Here is a 19,306-nt window from a genome sequence, read left to right as displayed (position 1 = left end):
TACCTTTGCATCACCACAAAAGCTAACATGACACTGGTAACTAGAACTGAGCAAAATAAAAGGGTTCTGCAGTGATACTTCTAGTCTAAGACATGACTGGCTCCCACTGCCCTTACAGGTACAGGTAGGATTTCTAGATTTGCAGTTTATAAAAACACAACAGTTTCAATTTCCAGCAAAGAAGCAAAATAAAGTAAGGAAACTTGTTTAAATACCACTAACATAAACATAAATCAACATGCAGCAATATGTGCAGGAGAAATAAAGAACTTTTTCTGATTCTGGCTTTAAACTGAAGTCAAAACACCACTTTTAGCTTTTCCAAAATGTGTGCACTGTTATCATCCCTCTGAAGTATTGTAGCAAAGGCACCAAAGGATTCTTATTGCAATATAGCTGAGCTAGGAATGTAAACAAACTAGCTTTTGGCTTCAGCTCCAGTATATAAGTACAAACACTTTGGGGAAGTAGTCTACTTCAGGAAACAAACATGCACATTCATACACACACACACACACACACACACACACACACACACACACATATGCGTGCACACACGGACAACTAGAGGCAGTTTGGAACATCAGTATTCAACCTACTACTTTTTTTGGTTGTGAGAATAAAAGGGAGAAATCAATGAAAACCTTGTAGGTACAAGAAAAAAATACAAGCAACACAAAGAAAGCACCCTGGCCAGGAAAAGAACTAAACAACTAAATGCATGATGCAGCAGTGTTAAATATTGCATGGCTATGCCACTCATATGTATTATGCAATTTTTCTAGCCACAGTGTGTGATTACAGTACAAGAAGGTGTGGCATATTGAATATAACTGTAAACATAGTGTGCATACATATGTGCATTAATAGCCCTTCTGTGACATTTAAGTTGAACCTAAACAAATAACAGTGACTTCTCTCCCTAGATTGACATTTTTTTTATTTCATATATGTATGAATGCAGTTCTTTTGGACATATTAATAACTACAATTCCTTATTTCCTTCCTTTTTATCCCATCTTAATTTATTTTTTCCAATTCTTTCCTTCCTTTATTTGCAAATAAAAAGTAGTTCTCACAATCCAGTATGCAGTCTTCTAGACTGGAATGGAGAATGTTGTGTTGTGTCTTTTGGCTTTTCCCGGTTAGGGGTCGCCACAGAAGAACTCCGGTCTGCTAATGATTGGCAGTAGATTTTTACATGCCGAGTTGCCAGCCCTGATGCACAACCTTCAACGAAGGTACGCCCATTCACGCATGTCTCCACACAGAAGACGCTCTAACTGAGAGTCGAACAGGACAACATCTTACTGTGAGTAATTTACAGCAGCACCACCACCGCAGTGTTAGACTGGAATGGAGAATAACAAGTGCAAAATCAAAGCTTTACGCAAAGTTTAGACTGAGCAAAAGCAGCTTGACATGGCACAACCAGCCGCATATCAGGAAAAGCAACATCAGCAGCAGTAGGAAAGGTGATGAGACCACACAGCTATAGAAGTGCCAGCCACTGATATAAATATAACGGTGTATACTGGCGTGTCAGAAAAATTGCAAAAGTATGAACAAGGCAAGATGAGATGTAAAGCAAGAACAAGGCAGTTGTATGAATAAATGAAGACATTAGCAGGATTATTTGACAAGAAAATCATGTTTATGCTATATGAAATTGATCTAGTCTGTTTCAGTTTGTGTTCTAGTTACTTTGCGTATTTTGCAAACCATATTTTTAATGCTTACCAGTTTTTTTTTTTTTTTTTTATTGCAGGTTAGCCAGTCTGAGATTGCTTATGGGTATGAATACCAGGGATCTGGAGAGCATATCCTTATTACACCAGTGACAGAGAGATCTTTTGTGAGCCTGAGTGCAGCTGTGCAGCATGGAGCCGGAGCACTGTGCACTGGACCTGAGGTAAACTAAGCTTGCAGTCCGTAGATATAAACAATAGGTTATGATCTGCCAAAGCTACACTTAACGTGTTTTTTTTTATATTTCATTCTATTCATTCTGTTTATGAACACTATGGGGGAGTTTAATCAGTCTTGTTTTAGATATAATGCTGCTCAGACCTGTGTCCACAGTTTTTAAATATTATAAATTATTTATTTTCTTAGGTCATTGTAGTAAGTAAACATGTTATTGTCACTTGTCTTAAGTACACCAAAAATAAAATGTCACAAACTCATTAGGAATATATTACAGCATGCAGAAATTGCTGGCAGCTAAAAAACAAAATGTTATAAAATATTCAAACCTTAGTCTGCATTGTATTAGGTAGTTTTCAAGAAGAGCAGTCCGTCATTACATTTATTTGTGATACAGACTGAACATTTATAGTTTGCAGTTACATATCAGATCCCTTAACCTGAATTCTAGACATAAATCTGAATTGTTTTGTTGTCGTGAGGTAGAAGATAGTCAAATTGTAGAATTTACTAACAACACTACCGTGCAGTTCAGAATTGTGATTCATGTAAAGCTTCATGGAATTGGTGATATTTGTACCAGCTTTTCTGTCTGTCTTAAGTTCCAGTCGGTTTTGTTATGAATGTCTTTTCCCTTACATATTTTAAATTATGTGTAGATGTGTTTCCACTCTAAGTAACTACCCCATTATACTGTTGCCTCAATGGAATTTTTTTTTCAAAATGGTTTGGCCCTTTGGTACAGATGACTGGAACCCTTACTGTAGTCCATGCAACCAGGGTTTATATAGCAGCCCCAGCACTGGAGGATCCAGGCAAGAAAGAAAAGAATTAGGGGATTTGCCCATTTATCCAAGGGGAGTAGGAGTTGCAGGTGCTAGCGAAGTATCTAGGAAAATGAGATTTCTCTGGTGGAAATGGAGGAAAAACATTCCCTGTGTTTGAGGGAATGGATTGTTACTGCTTGCTGTCAATGTCCTTTGTGGAAATGAGGGATGTCCATTGTGATCAGCCCATAGTATATCCCTTTTCTACTCCATTAACAAAGCATCTAAATGGGATAACTTGTAATTTTAACAGTGCTACAGTTTGTATGGAGTATTATGGTCTGAAGAAGCGGCTTCCAGCCATGAAAGCAATTACCTTTTACTTTTTGTTTTTTTTATTGTTTTTCCGTTAAAGTTTTATACATGTCAGCAGTGGTGGTCAAGATTGTTTTTACCACTTGGATAGTCAATGTGGATGTAAATGACATGAGATGTAGAAACATTACATTTCTGTCTGAGTTTGTGCCCAAGACAGGTACGTGCCTCATGAAGGATAAAGCCACAGTATGAAAAAGAATTATTGATTTTTAACAATTGGCTTAGTTTCTGGTGTCATTCCAGGAGGATTCTGTATCTGTCAGCACTGGAGGACATGGTTATCAGACCACATTCCTTTGCCAAGGATAGTTTGCACCTGTACCGTCTGAGCTTTTGGATATTGGCTAAAACTTTATTTACCCCCTTAGAGCTTCTTTTAGGCAATGCCAAAATGACAAACCTTCCAACATAGCAAATACTCCTGCAGTGCAAGTCTACAGTGCCTTCCACACATTTAGACCAGCAGCATCATAGACAGGGTCTAAAGGTTGAGGTGTCTCAATTGACATCGGCAACAAATATACAAGGTTAGTTAAACAGGATGGTGCCCTTGAGTTCCTGCATGTGCAAGTCACTATGTTTATAGTCCCTTATTATATCCTACCCAACTATAAGTTAGCATCTATGCCCCAAGATATCATAACGTGTACCTAGACCTACTGGAGACACCCAGCATCCAACCAACTATCCTGTTCATGGGGAACTTTAACTACCTCTAAAGACTGATGAGGTTAGATCAAAAAGTTGTCTACCTTGAAATAGAAATCAACTTGAAAAACCCAACTAAACCTGTAACATTTAGGAAGTATTCTAATCAAATTACATGCTACTGAGCAACAGTTTTTCAAAATTCAGCAGCCCTTTGAACCATGAGATCACAGCAACTTAAGCAGAATTCTTCACAGAAACACTGTACAAATGTAAATGGCTGCACAGAGACTTCTGTACCTACCAGAAGTAAACCCATAACAAACACCAACACAGACCATACTGGTGGAATCCCAACCTTAAAAGGGTGTTTATAATTATTGATTTTTAACAATTGGCTTAGTTTCTGGTGTCATTCCAGGAGGATTCTGTATCTGTCAGCACTGGAGGACATGGTTATCAGACCACATTCCTTTGCCAAGGATAGTTTGCACCTGTACCGTCTGAGCTTTTGGATATTGGCTAAAACTTTATTTACCCCCTTAGAGCTTCTTTTAGGCAATGCCAAAATGACAAACCTTCCAACATAGCAAATACTCCTGCAGTGCAAGTCTACAGTGCCTTCCACACATTTAGACCAGCAGCATCATAGACAGGGTCTAAAGGTTGAGGTGTCTCAATTGACATCGGCAACAAATATACAAGGTTAGTTAAACAGGATGGTGCCCTTGAGTTCCTGCATGTGCAAGTCACTATGTTTATAGTCCCTTATTATATCCTACCCAACTATAAGTTAGCATCTATGCCCCAAGATATCATAACGTGTACCTAGACCTACTGGAGACACCCAGCATCCAACCAACTATCCTGTTCATGGGGAACTTTAACTACCTCTAAAGACTGATGAGGTTAGATCAAAAAGTTGTCTACCTTGAAATAGAAATCAACTTGAAAAACCCAACTAAACCTGTAACATTTAGGAAGTATTCTAATCAAATTACATGCTACTGAGCAACAGTTTTTCAAAATTCAGCAGCCCTTTGAACCATGAGATCACAGCAACTTAAGCAGAATTCTTCACAGAAACACTGTACAAATGTAAATGGCTGCACAGAGACTTCTGTACCTACCAGAAGTAAACCCATAACAAACACCAACACAGACCATACTGGTGGAATCCCAACCTTAAAAGGGTGTTTAATAAATGGAAAAAAAAAAAACAAATGGCCAAAATCAGAAGGAGCTACTGATAAAGAGCTCAGAGATTAAACTAAACAAGAAATTAAGAGGATTAAGTCCAACAAGACTGACCACGAGCTCAGGACAGCCTATAAGGCCAGTAACAATCACAAGGCCTTCTTCAGTGATGTCTAAAACTTTAAAGGTAACAAACAGCAGTCTGCTGAATTGATGGTAAATATAACCACCTTCACTGAGCAGAGAGACATAGTGGATATGCTAGGTCAAACTTCACTGCAACTCCCCCGTGATACCCCTGTGAAATCCCTTCTAGCATAACCCCCAGCTATCAGCAGGAAGTAGGTCTTGGTGCTGATCAAGGCCAAAAACTCTTCTTCAGTGGCCCTGGCAATATGCTGGGATGCTTCCTAAATAGCTTAAAACATGACCTTTCAGGACCACTTTGAGGCACTTTTCAACTACAGCCTCAAAACAGGTTATTTACCAAGTGAATGGAAGATTACAGCAGTCATCCCCTTTCACAAGAGTGGTCCCTCATCTGACTGACTCAGGATACTACAGACCAATCAGTCTGACAAGTCTTAATATGCAAAGCCATGGAATAGATTATCACAGAAATGATTAACAAGAACATTGGCAACCTACAGACCCTGGACCCACCCCAGTTTAACTTTGTCAACAGAACATCTTACCTACTTAACCTGGTAGACTTTTTCAAGAGTGTTACCAAGGTAGTAAATGAGGGGCAAGATGGCACATACCACCTACCTTGATCTGGCTAAGGTGTTTGATATGATCCCCCTCTCAGGTATTGTTGACAAATTTACCAAACTAAGCACAAATCTCCAATGAAAGAAGAAAAGATGAGTAGTCAGCAGCTTCATTGTCAAATACAACATTCTACTGCTCCATAAAATAAATCCAAACGGTATTTACAACTTTACATCCGATTTTATTAAAATATAAAAAAGTATTAAAATAAGCAGTTTCATCCCATATACCCACAGGACTTCTTCAGAATAAACCTTCCTAACACTTAGTAATTTAAATAACCAAAATGGTGATCACATGATCCTTAAGAAAATTGGTCATGTGGTCATTAAGAAACCTTGCCTTCCAGCATTTAAAGTGACTAGCAACCAATATGTGTCAGCGCGTTATTACCAAAGTGCATTGTATTGTAATAACACATTATATCATATAATAAATGTAAAAGGCATGAAAAAATTTGTTTTTTGCTGCTAGATATGTCCAAGTTGGTTTAAATGAACACTGCTCTATTTCATGTTTATTTACATTTAAAGTTTTAGAATGCTAGTATGTTTGATTTTTTAGGGGAGACATACTTGCAGTTTTGAAATTTCATGAATGGTTCTTTTAAACATTTTATGCATATTTACCTTTTTATTGTATTTAATTTATGGAACAGGTTGAGTTTTAAAACATTGCATTAAAATTTTTGTTTCACTAACACAGTGGTTATGAAGCACTCAGTACCCATTTCATGTCAGTTAGCTGTACAACATGGGACTTTTCCATTTCCCATTTGGTGTACTTTATGTATGTGCACTTATGTATGTGTGCATATGTGTATGTTTTTGTACATGTTCATATGAGTATATACATGTGCATTTGTACATGTGTGTGTGTGTGTGTGTGTGTGTGTGTGTGTGTGTATTTATGTATGATTTTGTGTGTGTGCACATAGTCTACTGTATATATATATATATATATATATATATATATATATATATATATATATATATATGTATATGTGTGTGTGTGTGTGTGCATGAATATATATATATATATATATATATATATATATATATATATATATATATATATATATATATATGGGTTCACTACATATGACCGAAGCCCAACTGACTGAGACCAAATGACTGAAAGTTGATTTGACTGAAAACCCATATGACTGAAAAGTCATTTGACCAAAAAACAGCACTGGCAGGTATATGCCCTGTTCCCCACTGTAGTGCGACCCTGGAGTGAGAATATATTGTTAGGGGGGTGTGGGGGGCTCAGCCCCCCCACATAATTGCAGTTTATGCAGTATTATATACATGTGTATCCATTAAAAATGCATTAAAACATACATCAGTAAAAACTGGTTGCAAAATGTGTAGTTCCAGTTTTGCCATCTCAGTCTTTTAAAAGTCAGGTAAGTGAGATTTCAGGTTTGTGAATTAGACCCATATATATATATATATATATATATATATGTATGTACATGCACACACACACACACACACACACACACACACACACACACACGTAATTACAAATTATGTGTGCATATATGTGTGTGTGTGTGTGTGTGTGTGTGTGTGTGGGTATCATATCTCTCAACTCTTCACAGTTTTGCTGAATATACAGATTTTTGCTCTGCTCCTAATAAAATTTGAGGTTTTCTGGCAAAATGCTGAGGACTGAAGTCATTAAATAATGATAGATATTTGAGTTTCACACTTCATAGCCTTCAGAAAATGCATGTTAACACAAATCATGTTATTCTAGTAACATTCTAAGTTTATAAGAGCAGTATTTAAAATCTGTCCCTGTTTTGGGGCCCTTTCCCCCTATTATTTTAGGCTTTGTTCAGATTTCTTGTGCTAAGAGATTGAGAGGTATGGTAGGTGTGGGTATATAAATGTGTGTGAAATAATGTGCTTTATTTTCATGTATAGTTTTGAATATACACTCTATTAATATTTCTGGTAATAACCTGAAGGAGAGTTAATGTGTGTGGTAGTTTCTGGTAATAACCTGAAGGAGACTGAATTTGTGTGGTACTTCATTTAAATGAAAATATATATATATATATATATATATATATATATATATACATAAAATGCTGGAAAAGTTGTCACTGAGAGCTATTCTTAAACCTTAAACCGTCTTGCGTATGCTTATGCTTGTTTCGCGGTGAAATCATGTAATTTGTATGTAAAATCTCAGGCTAGAGGAAGCACTGTGGAACAGCATGTGACATTCAAAGTGAGTACACATTTTAGGAAAGCCTCCTCACTGATATGTGGTGGTCAGTACCTCAAACATTGTGATCTGTTTTAAACCAACTTACAGATATATGCCATATTAATATTTGTACTAATAATGTAATCCAGAGAATTTATATTGTACTTCATGATATTACAGAGGCTACATAATACTGAAAAACTTCTCATTGACACCAGGTTTCAAACTGCTACTGTTTTGAAAATATTTATAAATGTTACTCTAAAATTTAATAATGAAACAATACAGATGATATCTGTATAATGAAGTGTTCTCCCCAGGCCGCCACTGAAAAAGGGCACTACTCAGTTGGACTTTCTCTGTAAACAAATGTCAATGAATAAATAAATAAATAATAGCAGTGAACTATGCAAATATGAGACATGTGGTAGCATTATAGAAATGGTATTTTAGGCCAAGTTGCCACATGGGACAGGAATGACTTCTGACCCGGGCGATAACTAAATTATATACTGTGATTCATTTTCTTTCCAAATTATGAATCTATGTGATATTAATATTTCTATTAACTCTTTCACACCTAGCCTGAGTGTAATTTCACACCTCCTGACACTTGAAGAGTTCCTTCCTGAGCAGCCTTCACCTGAGCTAAAAATCAGATAATGCACTTTTTCAACCTAGCTGTAAACAAATGCACATACTTCAAAAATTATAAAAGTTGCCAAAAAAGTTAAAATACTAAGGTTATTCATCACACACTCCTCTTCACAGAGGTGATATTAAAATGTCAGCAGTACATAATAATAATTTTGTATTTAACAAGTATTTGGGTTATGTTTACATTTATTTGTTATAATTACCCAAACTAGTATTACTATCTTTGTAACTATAGGAGGCAGACCTAAACTATCAGTGTGACTTTTGTTTGGGCAGATATGATCTTTATTTGGCTGCAAATTAGATTTGTAGATGGCATTCCATTTTTGAGATGTTTGCATAATAATGAATACTGTTCATATCTGAATATTTAATGGATAAATAAACAGTGTAAATATCTGCCATGCAGTGGTGGTTAGAAACAAATTATCAAGTGCAAAGTTTTTAGGCACTGTGTATACTTTCAGTTGATACCACAGAGTCGCATGTAAATACACTCTAGCTGAAGTTATTAATGCAATTATGAACATATGTCATACATTTATAATATTTCCAGGAAAAAAATCCTATTTTTGTGTTAACAAGTACCCCACTCATCTGATGATCCATTCATAATCTCAGGTGATTGCTCATAAGAAATACTGGATCACAATCCTTTCAAGTGCAATATCCCAGAGATGTGTACAAAAATGCAATAATTATGCTAATATGCATATCTTATTACATTGCAAATTTGAATAACTTCTGAATGGTAGTATTCAGACAGCTGCTGTAAGTAAACTTTTGCAGCATTATGGAAGCTTTCGTTTGATACAATGACACACCATGTAATCACCTTATGGTCAATGTTATTATTATAATTATTGACATATGGCATATACTCATGTTTCTGGGAAAAAAACCTCATAAGGTTTGTGTTACCAAGTAACCCACTCATCCAACGAGCCATTTATGACCCTTCTGGTGACTGGGCATGCGAAATACTAAATCACAATCTGTCCAAGTGCACAATGCCAGATATATGTACAGAAATATGATAATTATGCTAATATGCATAACTTATTACTGAACAGGATGGAATATCTGCCGAATGGTAGTACACAGACAGCTGATACCAGTAACTATGTTTGCAGCATTATATAAGCTTTCATTTCATACCATGCAATACCACATAATTATCTTATGGTTCATGTTGTTAATAGAATTATTGGCATATGCTATAAACTCATAATATTGCCAGGAAAAAAAAAATCATAATTTTTGTTACTTAGTACCGTAGTACTCATCTGAGGAACCATTTATGACCTCTCTGGTGACTGGGCATGTGAAATACTGAATCACAACCCATCCAAACACACAGTGCCAGAGATATGTACAGAAATATGAATAATTATGCTAATATGCTCACCTTATTACTGAACAAGATGGAATATAAGCCCAGAAACTCATAATTCTATTGTTATCAAGTACTCCACTCATCGGAGGAGCCTAATTCCCTGCATTTACCACACAAGAATTCCTGCTAATAGTATAAGAGGCATACAGCAAGATCCAGCTGGCTTGTGACCCTGAATAGGATAATCTTGAGTATTACAAAATGAGTAAATAAACAAAATGCAATGCTCTGTTGGGGACCGCATACGAAGTATACTAGGCTGTAACTGCTGATGTCTTCTGCAAAGTGTTGTATTATGTTTGTTGGAGAAGTGCTTACAGTGCAAACTCCAAACTGCAGGGTCTGGGGTTTGGATCCAGGTAAAAGTTTTACAGGTCTTGTAGCTCAGGGGTTAGAGCACTGGTCTTATAAACAGGACATTGTGAGTTCACACCTCATCAAGGCCTCATCTTGTACTTTATTTGGGCTAAGCTCTTGGGCCAATAACCTAGTAGCCACCCATGAAGTTATATAGTCAGTCATTTCTGATACCTCCATTATTCTATTCAGAGTCACATGGCAGCTAGATACTATTTCAGCAAGTTAAAATAATAATGAGCATATGCCATAGATTCATATAATTACCAAGAAAAACTCAGTTTTTGTAGTACCGAGTACCTCATTGGGATAAAGAGCCAATCATGAGCTCTCTGTCAACTTGGCATGTGAAATGCTGTTCTGCAACGCATCCCCAATAGGAAATTCCAGTTATTTACCAAAATATAATTTTGCGTCTTTCAGCTTTTCCCGGTTAGGGGTCGCCACAGTGGAACTCCAGTCTGCTAATGATTGGCAGTAGAGCTGTACATGCTGGCTTGCCGGGCCTAACACACAACCTTCAACGAAGGAACACCCATTCACGCATGTCGTCACACAGAAGATGCTCTAACTGAGAATCGAACGGGCAACGTCTAACTGTGAGGCGACAACGCTACCGCAGCACCACCACCGCAGTCCCAATATAATATTTAGGCAAATTGCCATTTGCATTACGAAACAAGTCCAAATATCTTCAGGTTGTTTGCAAACAGACAGCAGATATCAGTGACCACTTTTGCAAGACTGTCTTAGTTTGGTGCCATGAAATATGATGTCATGTACTGAAACTCAGTACTGCAGCCATGTACACATGCATTTATACAGTACATACAATGAGGAGAAAGAGTCAGACATACTCAGTTAAAGTACTTTATTACAACAAAGCCTTTTGCTATATAAAGTAAAAAAAAAAATGAAGGCAACAAAGAAATGAAACTAAAGGATTGTCCATGTGTTTTATGGTGTCAAAATTTATAGATAACACAGTTCCATAAGGACTCCTTTCCGGATATCCATCATAAAGTAATGGAGACCTTCATTTGTTAAATGCAACCCATTGTGAATGTATAGTTCTGGAGATGATGTAGTTATGGTGGGGTGCTTACAAGTAGATGCCTGAATGCTATTATCAGAACCCTGTTTTATCCAGTTGTCAGCATGCAGATTCTTTCAGCTGCTTTCTGCCTCCCAGTACTGCTCCAAGGGCATCACTGATAATTTGTTGAATCAAATTATCAGAGCTGTTGGCCACCATGAATGTAATTCCACAAGAACGTGCAGAATGTCTACCTTCTGTTTGCACGATAACCTTGCAAACACAGTCACAGATCTACACCCAATGTCTTATATGCTCTAACTCCTGCCCAATACACATATGAATTTTCACATATACAGGCACACTTCTTTGTAGATTTCTTACCTGCCAAAAAACATCAGACCACTTGAGAAATAGCAATAAGCAGTCAAATCATGCAGGAATATCTGAAATTGTGCAATATGTAATCTTTTACTCCCAATGCATTACACCAGACTCAGACACACACACACACACACACACACACACACACACACACACACACACACACACACACACACACACACACACACTCAACAAAGTGAAGGACACTGAATGTACTGGGGAAGGGCAGAGCAAAGCCAGTCTCTCCACTTGTGCTGTAATGCTATGAGACTGAGTGATAGACCCACCTACCTTGGCATGCACACCCCACTGCACTGAGACAGAGTGTTCCAGGGGATACCCAGTTTTGTTACTGTGCATCTCTGCTTTTCTCTGTTATAGGTCACACCATGCAAACAGACAGACAGACAGTGAAGTGGTGAAGATCACAGACTACAGGACCAGAGTCTGGATGCAAATCCCCCCCTCATCAGCAGAACTTGTGCCTGGAAGCAGAGGCCTCCTCCTAGACAGCAGAACCTCAACCTGGATGCTGACCCCCCCTTCTACACAGCAGGACCTGAGCCTGGATGTAGATGCCTCCCCATCAGACAGGAGGACCTGAGCTAGGGCACATAAACCCCCCCCCCCCAGACAGCAGGACCTGCGCCAAGACATAGACGCCTCCCCCCAGACAACTGGACCTGAGCCTGGATACAGATATCTCACCCCAGAAAGCAGGATGTGAGCTTGGACCCAGACATCCCCCCTCCCCCGACAGCAGGACCTGAATTCCCCCTCCCCCCAAAACAGCAGGATCTGAGCCTAGAAACAGATGCCTCCCCCATGACAGTGGGACCCGAACCTAGAGTCAGACAACTTCCTCCAGACAGCAGAACATTTGCCTGGACACCCATTTCACTGAGGCAGAGTCTTCCAGGGGACACCCAGTGTCAGTGCAATGTATCTCTGCTGCACTTCATTACAAGTCACGCAAGGAAACAGACACACGTCAGACTGATGGGGCACACATGGCCATTGAGCCAGTAGAGGCAGCAGTCGGATGTTGGATACATGACATTTGGGATGAACAGGTAACTATATCTGTGTACTGCATGCAGAAGTTGCACATAAAACGCTGTCTGAAGATGTAAAAGAGGTGCTTCACACTCTTTTTGTATTTCCCTTGTGTCCTGTCAGTTGCATTGCTTGCTAAGGGCCATGTGGTCTTCTGCCATACCTGTAGAAGCATATTGTTACTGATGCTACTATTATGTAGTTTTAGAACAGAAAAGTGCAATATCACTATATATTTTCATCCACACATGATCACTCGCAATTTCTCCAAGACTGTAGTAATAATGATGTCTTTCCTGACACTGCATAGTTGTGACATGGTATAAAGGATGTCAAGCACAATTTTTCACCATGTCATGCATCCCTGTGATGGTTGTGCATTTCTTGTGTACTACACAGCCAAGGCACCTGCTTTTCTGCAGTTTTATAGAATAAAATATGGTCCCCTTTGTAGTAGCATGCTCACTTCCCTAAGTGGGAGATTCTTATAATGGCAGACCAGAGATTTGGACAGATGCCAGTCATTAATGTCAACAGCTGTACATGGAAAGCCAGTTTGCTTCAGTGGGGAAGGTTGCCATACCTCACACGCACTTGGATGGCTACATCTATTTCTCAACAGAAGAAACGTATTATCAGTACCCACATCTCACAGGAACCAGAACAGATATAGCCACCAATTTGAATAAAATATTCCTGTGGTATACCAGGCCCATAGCTGGTCTGACACATCAATGCCATTCCTGAACTTTTTGTAATGTGATGAGAGTGTTGGACAGGGAATCTGAATCCGTGTGCCACCTCACTGCCATCTACCCATGCTTACTCTTGGTTTGATTGAATCTGTGTTACTTAACAGCAGAAGGACTGAGATGGTCTTTCCATGCTATAGCAAGCAAGTGTCCACTTTGCTGCTGAATAATGTAATTAAGTGCACAATGGTAGTTTTGTTCAATTTAGCTTCAGTCATGATGGTGACTCAACTGCCTCTAAATAACCATGCTAGGATAGAAAACAGTCAAGGCACAAGATGATTCCATGTGTAATGCATCCTTGTGATGCCTCTGTATTCTTTTGTAACAAGACAGCAACAGCATTTGGCTTTCTGTATCCTAACTGCATGATATAATACCCATTGTAATGGTGTGTTTATTCCCCTCAGTGCAGGGACCCTTTTCCAAACCAGAGATCTCAATAGATGTTGAAATAGCATTTGTGATGACAACTGTTAATGGAAATCCATTTTTTGTTCATAGGCAAACATTTTCATACCAGGAATAGACTTGGTGATTACTACTTTCTCTTAGCATAAGAAATGCATTGGCAGTAGCTGCAACCCAGAGAAACCAGAAGGTATGCATCCACCACTTTACTGCTGTTCTTCCTGTGGTATATCATGCTCTTAACTGTTCTGTGACATCAGCGTCATTCATGTAGTTGTACTGAGGCAATGGAAAGATGAACAGGATATGTGAATACTAGTGTCATCGTTCTGCCTTTTCTGTATAGTTGAGTTAAGTTCTATTGGATCAATGTTTGTTGACAACAGAGAAACTGTGCGATTGTCTTTCCATGCTGTAGAAAGGAATGTTCCACCCTTCCTCTGAATAATGTCTCCTCTATGGAGCTTTCTTGTGGCCACATTATTGAGATTGTGTGGATATCCTGCATGATTGGTATGCATTGTCTCACAGCAGTACAGCCCAAGCTACAGTAATTTGTTAGCCAGGCCTACAGACATGAAGAAATTATCAAAATACACATGGTGAAATTTACCATACAAATTCTCTGTGAGATCCATGGCTACATGATGTGTAAGTCTGGCCTCAGGTGTCCCTTTCTCCTTTCCTGTATGGAACTGCAGATTACTGACGTAGCCATTGTGGCTATCAACCAGGACCCACACTTTGATACCATATTTTTGTGGCTTGACTGGCATGTATTGGCAGTAACTCAAGTGACCTTGAAATGCCACCATAGCCTTTTCTGCAGACACATCTCTGTAGAGGTTATACTGGCTTTGGAAAGCCTCAGTAAGAGCATTCAACACAGGGCTATATATGATGCAATTTGTCATGGCCTGGCTCACCCTTAAGGGGTTTGGTGGTGTTATCGTTAAGATGAAAGTACTGTCGAATTTCTTTTCAAAATGAACATAGGGCATCCCCTTTGCTATGGGGTAATTTAACATACAAAGGGTCCATATCCCAGTATTTCATGTACTCATGAAGAGAAACCATGCTCATATAAATTCACACTCCAAGGAATGCCTTAATGTCATCAGCACTGACTGGTGTCCATCATATGTCCACCTTTATTGAAGCCTGCTGATACTGAAAAATGTACCAGTTTGTTTCTTCAGCAATGTTTTCTACATTGATGGGAGAAACATAGAATGGAAAAAGTCAAGCTCATTTTTTTCACTATGCTTAGGAGTTGATGAGCCCAAGGGCTGTACAAAATCATGGACACAGACATGATGTAGTACGGTATCCCACTGTCCTACTATTACATTTACTAGGGGGTCTGCTCTGTGCCATGTACATATATGGCTGCATAAATGGCTGCTCACACGACATGGCTTTTTTCCCTGACACAGCTTTCACACACATAACCTGCACACAAAGTAAACTGCATCTCTTGTGACAGTGGTTTGTTTCTTAGTACAGGACCCCTGTTGTGTGCCACAAAGCATATGGGTTCATTACATGGAAGTGAAAGACATCCAATATGCATGGACTGTTTCTCATCACTTGGTACAGGGAATCTGCTGTGTGTAATGAGTCATACTGGTTGATCACATGGAAGTGGTAGATGTTCATTGTGTGCAAACTGAGTCCGATTCAGGGATACTGAAACCAATGCGATACTCACTGGTTGGGAGCATGAGGTTGAGTCTGATATTTCCAGCTGGCAAAGTTATGTCTTGCAAGTTAGAACTACTGCAGTACTGTGAGCTTTCTAACTGTAGACTGGTAGTACTTTGCAGCAGCTGGCTGCTGATTTGCTACTGGTTGCACCGGTTCATTGTCAGTGTACTGTAGAAGCTTTCTACTGTTTGGTAGTGACCTATTTTGTTGCTGTCACTCCTAGATTGTAGATGCTTATCAGTGGCTGCATGTAAGATTTTTTTCACAATGACTGTGGATCACAACAACTTAAGTGTGGAAGTGTGAGTCCATGCTCTTGACATAGTGATTGCAGCCACTGCAGTGATGACACGGGTCAGTCACCCTTGTCATCACTATCTGATGTGTCTTCAGCACTGCCTGCACTGTCATCACTATCCTGAAGGGTAAAGGCAAAGTCAGGCACACTGCATTCTTCATTTTCCAAAATGTTATCCTCAGTTTCTTTGGAGAAGTTGTCATCCTGACAGCAGCTGACTTCAGCTGCCATCTTTACATTGTAGGATTCTATTACTGGTAGACACAGAGGCACATAATATCTTGAGATCTGTAAGGATGCATAGGCAGAGGTACTGCATTATTACCTGTGAATCATCATGCACTTCTATTTGTATATGGGGGTTTCAGAACTAAACTTGTCAAATCGCTGTCCATAAAAGTGTCATTGCTGAAGCCATGTGGAAACATTTTACATAGGTAGGCAGTAAAACACAGATGGTCTGTGTGAAAATGAAATATGGTTACTGGAAGTATTCTTATATGAAATGAATGATAATAATAGATAACTAACCCCAGACAGCAGGACCTGAGTCTGGACACAGAAGTCTCCCCTCCTGAAAGTGAGACCTGAGCCTGGATGCAGAGAACTCCCACCAGACAGCAGGATATGAGTCTGGAGACTGATGCCCACCCAAACAGCAAGACTTGAGCCTAGAGACAGTTGCCTCCCAATAGACAGCAGGACGTTAGTCTTTAGAATTCTTAATTACCAGGGCTACATGTAGACATTTATTCTGCTTCTTAGCTTTCTGAAGGTAGGTCTTCTAAACTGTTTCAAAACGTCTTCTAAACTGTTTCAAAACATGTCTTAACAAGTGTGTATGAGTGTGCTGAAACTGTTACCAGGGCTTCTACTTCAGCTACAGTCATAAGATATTTGTCTGGGTATGAAATCAAAAGTTTTCAGATGATTTAGTTAGCAATTTTGAATTCCCATCTGGATAGTGAGGTTTTGTTTGGGTCTGGTCTTCTGCTCTGCAGGCCCTCAAACAATGGGATGAGAGGGTAAATTAATAGTTTTTAGGATTTTTCAGGTCACCAGGTTTTTTTTAAATACTCTACTGCTTTTAAAAGGTAAAACAAACAAATGCTGGCTCCTACTTAACAGACTGGCACCTAAGAAGAGATGGTACAGGAGTAATAACATTCCCAAAAATAAAGGAGTATTCCATAAAAAGGGTCAGCTGCTCTATTCAGTATGAGTATGCCAGAAACCCATTCACCTTCCATCTCCCTCCTGTCCCTGCATGACTTCCTGTTTCACAGAATCTGACTGTCAGTGCTCCTTTTTGGCAAAAGATTGCCTTAGACTCATGGGTTTTGAAGGTGATGCAGGAGGATTACAGACTACATTTGATAGAAAAGCTCTCTCCTTTCAAGGAAGTCCCCACACTGCTCCAGTCAAACAGAGGTGTTTCTTTAAGGGCTCCAACACATGTCAGAAACAGGTGTCGTACAGCACGTTCCTATAGAACAAATGGTAAAGGACTTTTATTCCAGAAGGAGAACTCATCTGTTCTCAGTCTTTTTGTAAATATTTTAAAATTCAAACAGCGTTGGCTGTTCTCCCAGATCAGACTGTCATGCTAACCTTAGACCTCAAAGATGCTTACCTTCACATTAATGTCAAGCAACTTCATGAGATTTCTAAGATGTTGTGTGTGTGTCACATTATCAGTTCTCTGCATCACTCTTTGGGCTTTCCACTGTAACACGAGTGTTTAGAAAGTGTCTAACCCCAGTTGTTGCTCACTGCAGAATCGTGAGAATCCACGTTGCCTTACTTAGATGACTTGCTTATTTGTGCAGAGTCTTTTGCAGTTGGCATGAGTCTTTAACAAAGGTATCTTCTCTTCTAATGCAGCTGGGATTCCAGATAAATATACACAAATCCCTCCTCACTGCCTCATCAACACTGTTGCAAAAGTCTTTACTTCCTCAAGAGATGGTGAATTTGTGTCTGCAAGTCTTCATCAACTTTTCTCACCAGTCTCAAGCTACTGCTAAAGAATGTTTTAGGATACTAGGCCTTATGTCTTCTATGATTCTCATGATTCTCTTTGCCAGGCTATATATGAGAAACATTTCATGGTACCTCAAAAACACATGGACCAAGCATTCTCATTCCCTGGAGTTTGAAATTCCAGTCTTGGGCTTTATCAGGTTAGAACTGCATTGGTGGAGGTATCAGATAGCTAACAATATAGGTCTCTCAATGCAATCTGTATTGATTCATCTGATTTTGCTTGGTGAGCACTTTCAAAGGGGGTAAAAGGTCAAGGACTGTGGGAAAGTTCAGACAGAACAAAGTACATCAATATCAAAGAAATGTTGGGTGTGATTCAGGCCATAAAGTCTCCACATCATCTTTGGGACCAAGGTCCTTTCCAGATCATTGCAGTCAATGCAATGATTGTGTGCAAAATAAACGGAGCATCAGGTTGTACCCTCTGGGTTGCCTGGCAATGATAGCTTGGGAGTTGGCTCCTTATCTCTTCTTAACATTTGTATCTTACAGTCCATCAGAGCAAACATAGTGGCAGACAAGCTAAGCAAGTCCTGGGCAGATCTTCACAAGTAGAAACATGACACAGAGGTCTTCCAGTAAATAATCAAAAAGCGGGAAACATCTCAGGTAGATCTTTTCAAAGCAGACAGATTCCATTTCAGGACTCCTTTCAAGTAGGCCTGGAGAAGAGATGATCTTTTATTCTTTTAATTGTGGATGTTCCTACATGCATTTTCACCCTTTCCAGTGATTTCCAGGGTAATTCTGAAGATCAGAAAAACTCTTCAAAAGTCGTTGCGGCAAATACCTTGTGGCTCAGGCAAAATTGTTTTTTCTTCCTCTGGAATCGGCCATCAGCATTTACCACAAGCTTCCTCACAGACTGGCTCTACTCACATAAGACAAGGGGAGTTTAATGCACCCCAACATCAAAACACCGGCTGACTGCCTCGATGATTCATGCAGCAGGTTCTGAAGGAGTTAAGAATGCTTGCTACAAGAAAATCATATATTGGCAAATGGAAGAGATTTTCTAGTTGGTGCCTAGCCAATAACCAGGGAACCATTAGGGATTTTGTAACACTGATGCTCCGATATTTGTGTGAATTACTATATTCTGGCTTGTCTTATTATTCTATAAAGGTTCATCTTGTGGTCATTTCAGCATGTCTTCTCATTGATCCCCTTCTTTATTTCTCTATGTATAATCAAACAGTTACTAAAAGGAGATTTCCACCTAAGACCCCATTGTAGACAGGTTCATCCTCCTTAGGATCTCAGTTTTGTGCTGAAAAAAAACTGTCATCT

At 39.1% G+C, this 19,306-nt stretch overlaps 1 protein-coding gene across 1 annotated transcript in view; it reads left to right on the top strand.

Moving 5' to 3' along the window:
- The window catches only part of LOC122787923 (dynein beta chain, flagellar outer arm-like), a 5,188,001-nt gene that overhangs the window by 1,738,125 nt on the left and 3,430,570 nt on the right, over positions 1 to 19,306 (top strand). Inside the window, exon 45 of the mRNA XM_044054850.1 lies at positions 1,769 to 1,912. Within this exon, the coding sequence (XP_043910785.1) occupies positions 1,769 to 1,912 (144 nt within the window). The remainder of the gene's footprint in view (positions 1 to 1,768; positions 1,913 to 19,306) is intronic.

The sequence above is a fragment of the Protopterus annectens genome, chromosome 13.part0, assembly GCF_019279795.1.
Source record: "Protopterus annectens isolate FY-2018-M chromosome 13.part0, PAN1.0, whole genome shotgun sequence".
Taxonomy (NCBI): Eukaryota; Metazoa; Chordata; order Ceratodontiformes; family Protopteridae; genus Protopterus; species Protopterus annectens.
The sequence above is the reverse complement of the archived record's forward strand: the minus strand, read 5'-3'. Positions and strand labels throughout refer to the sequence as shown.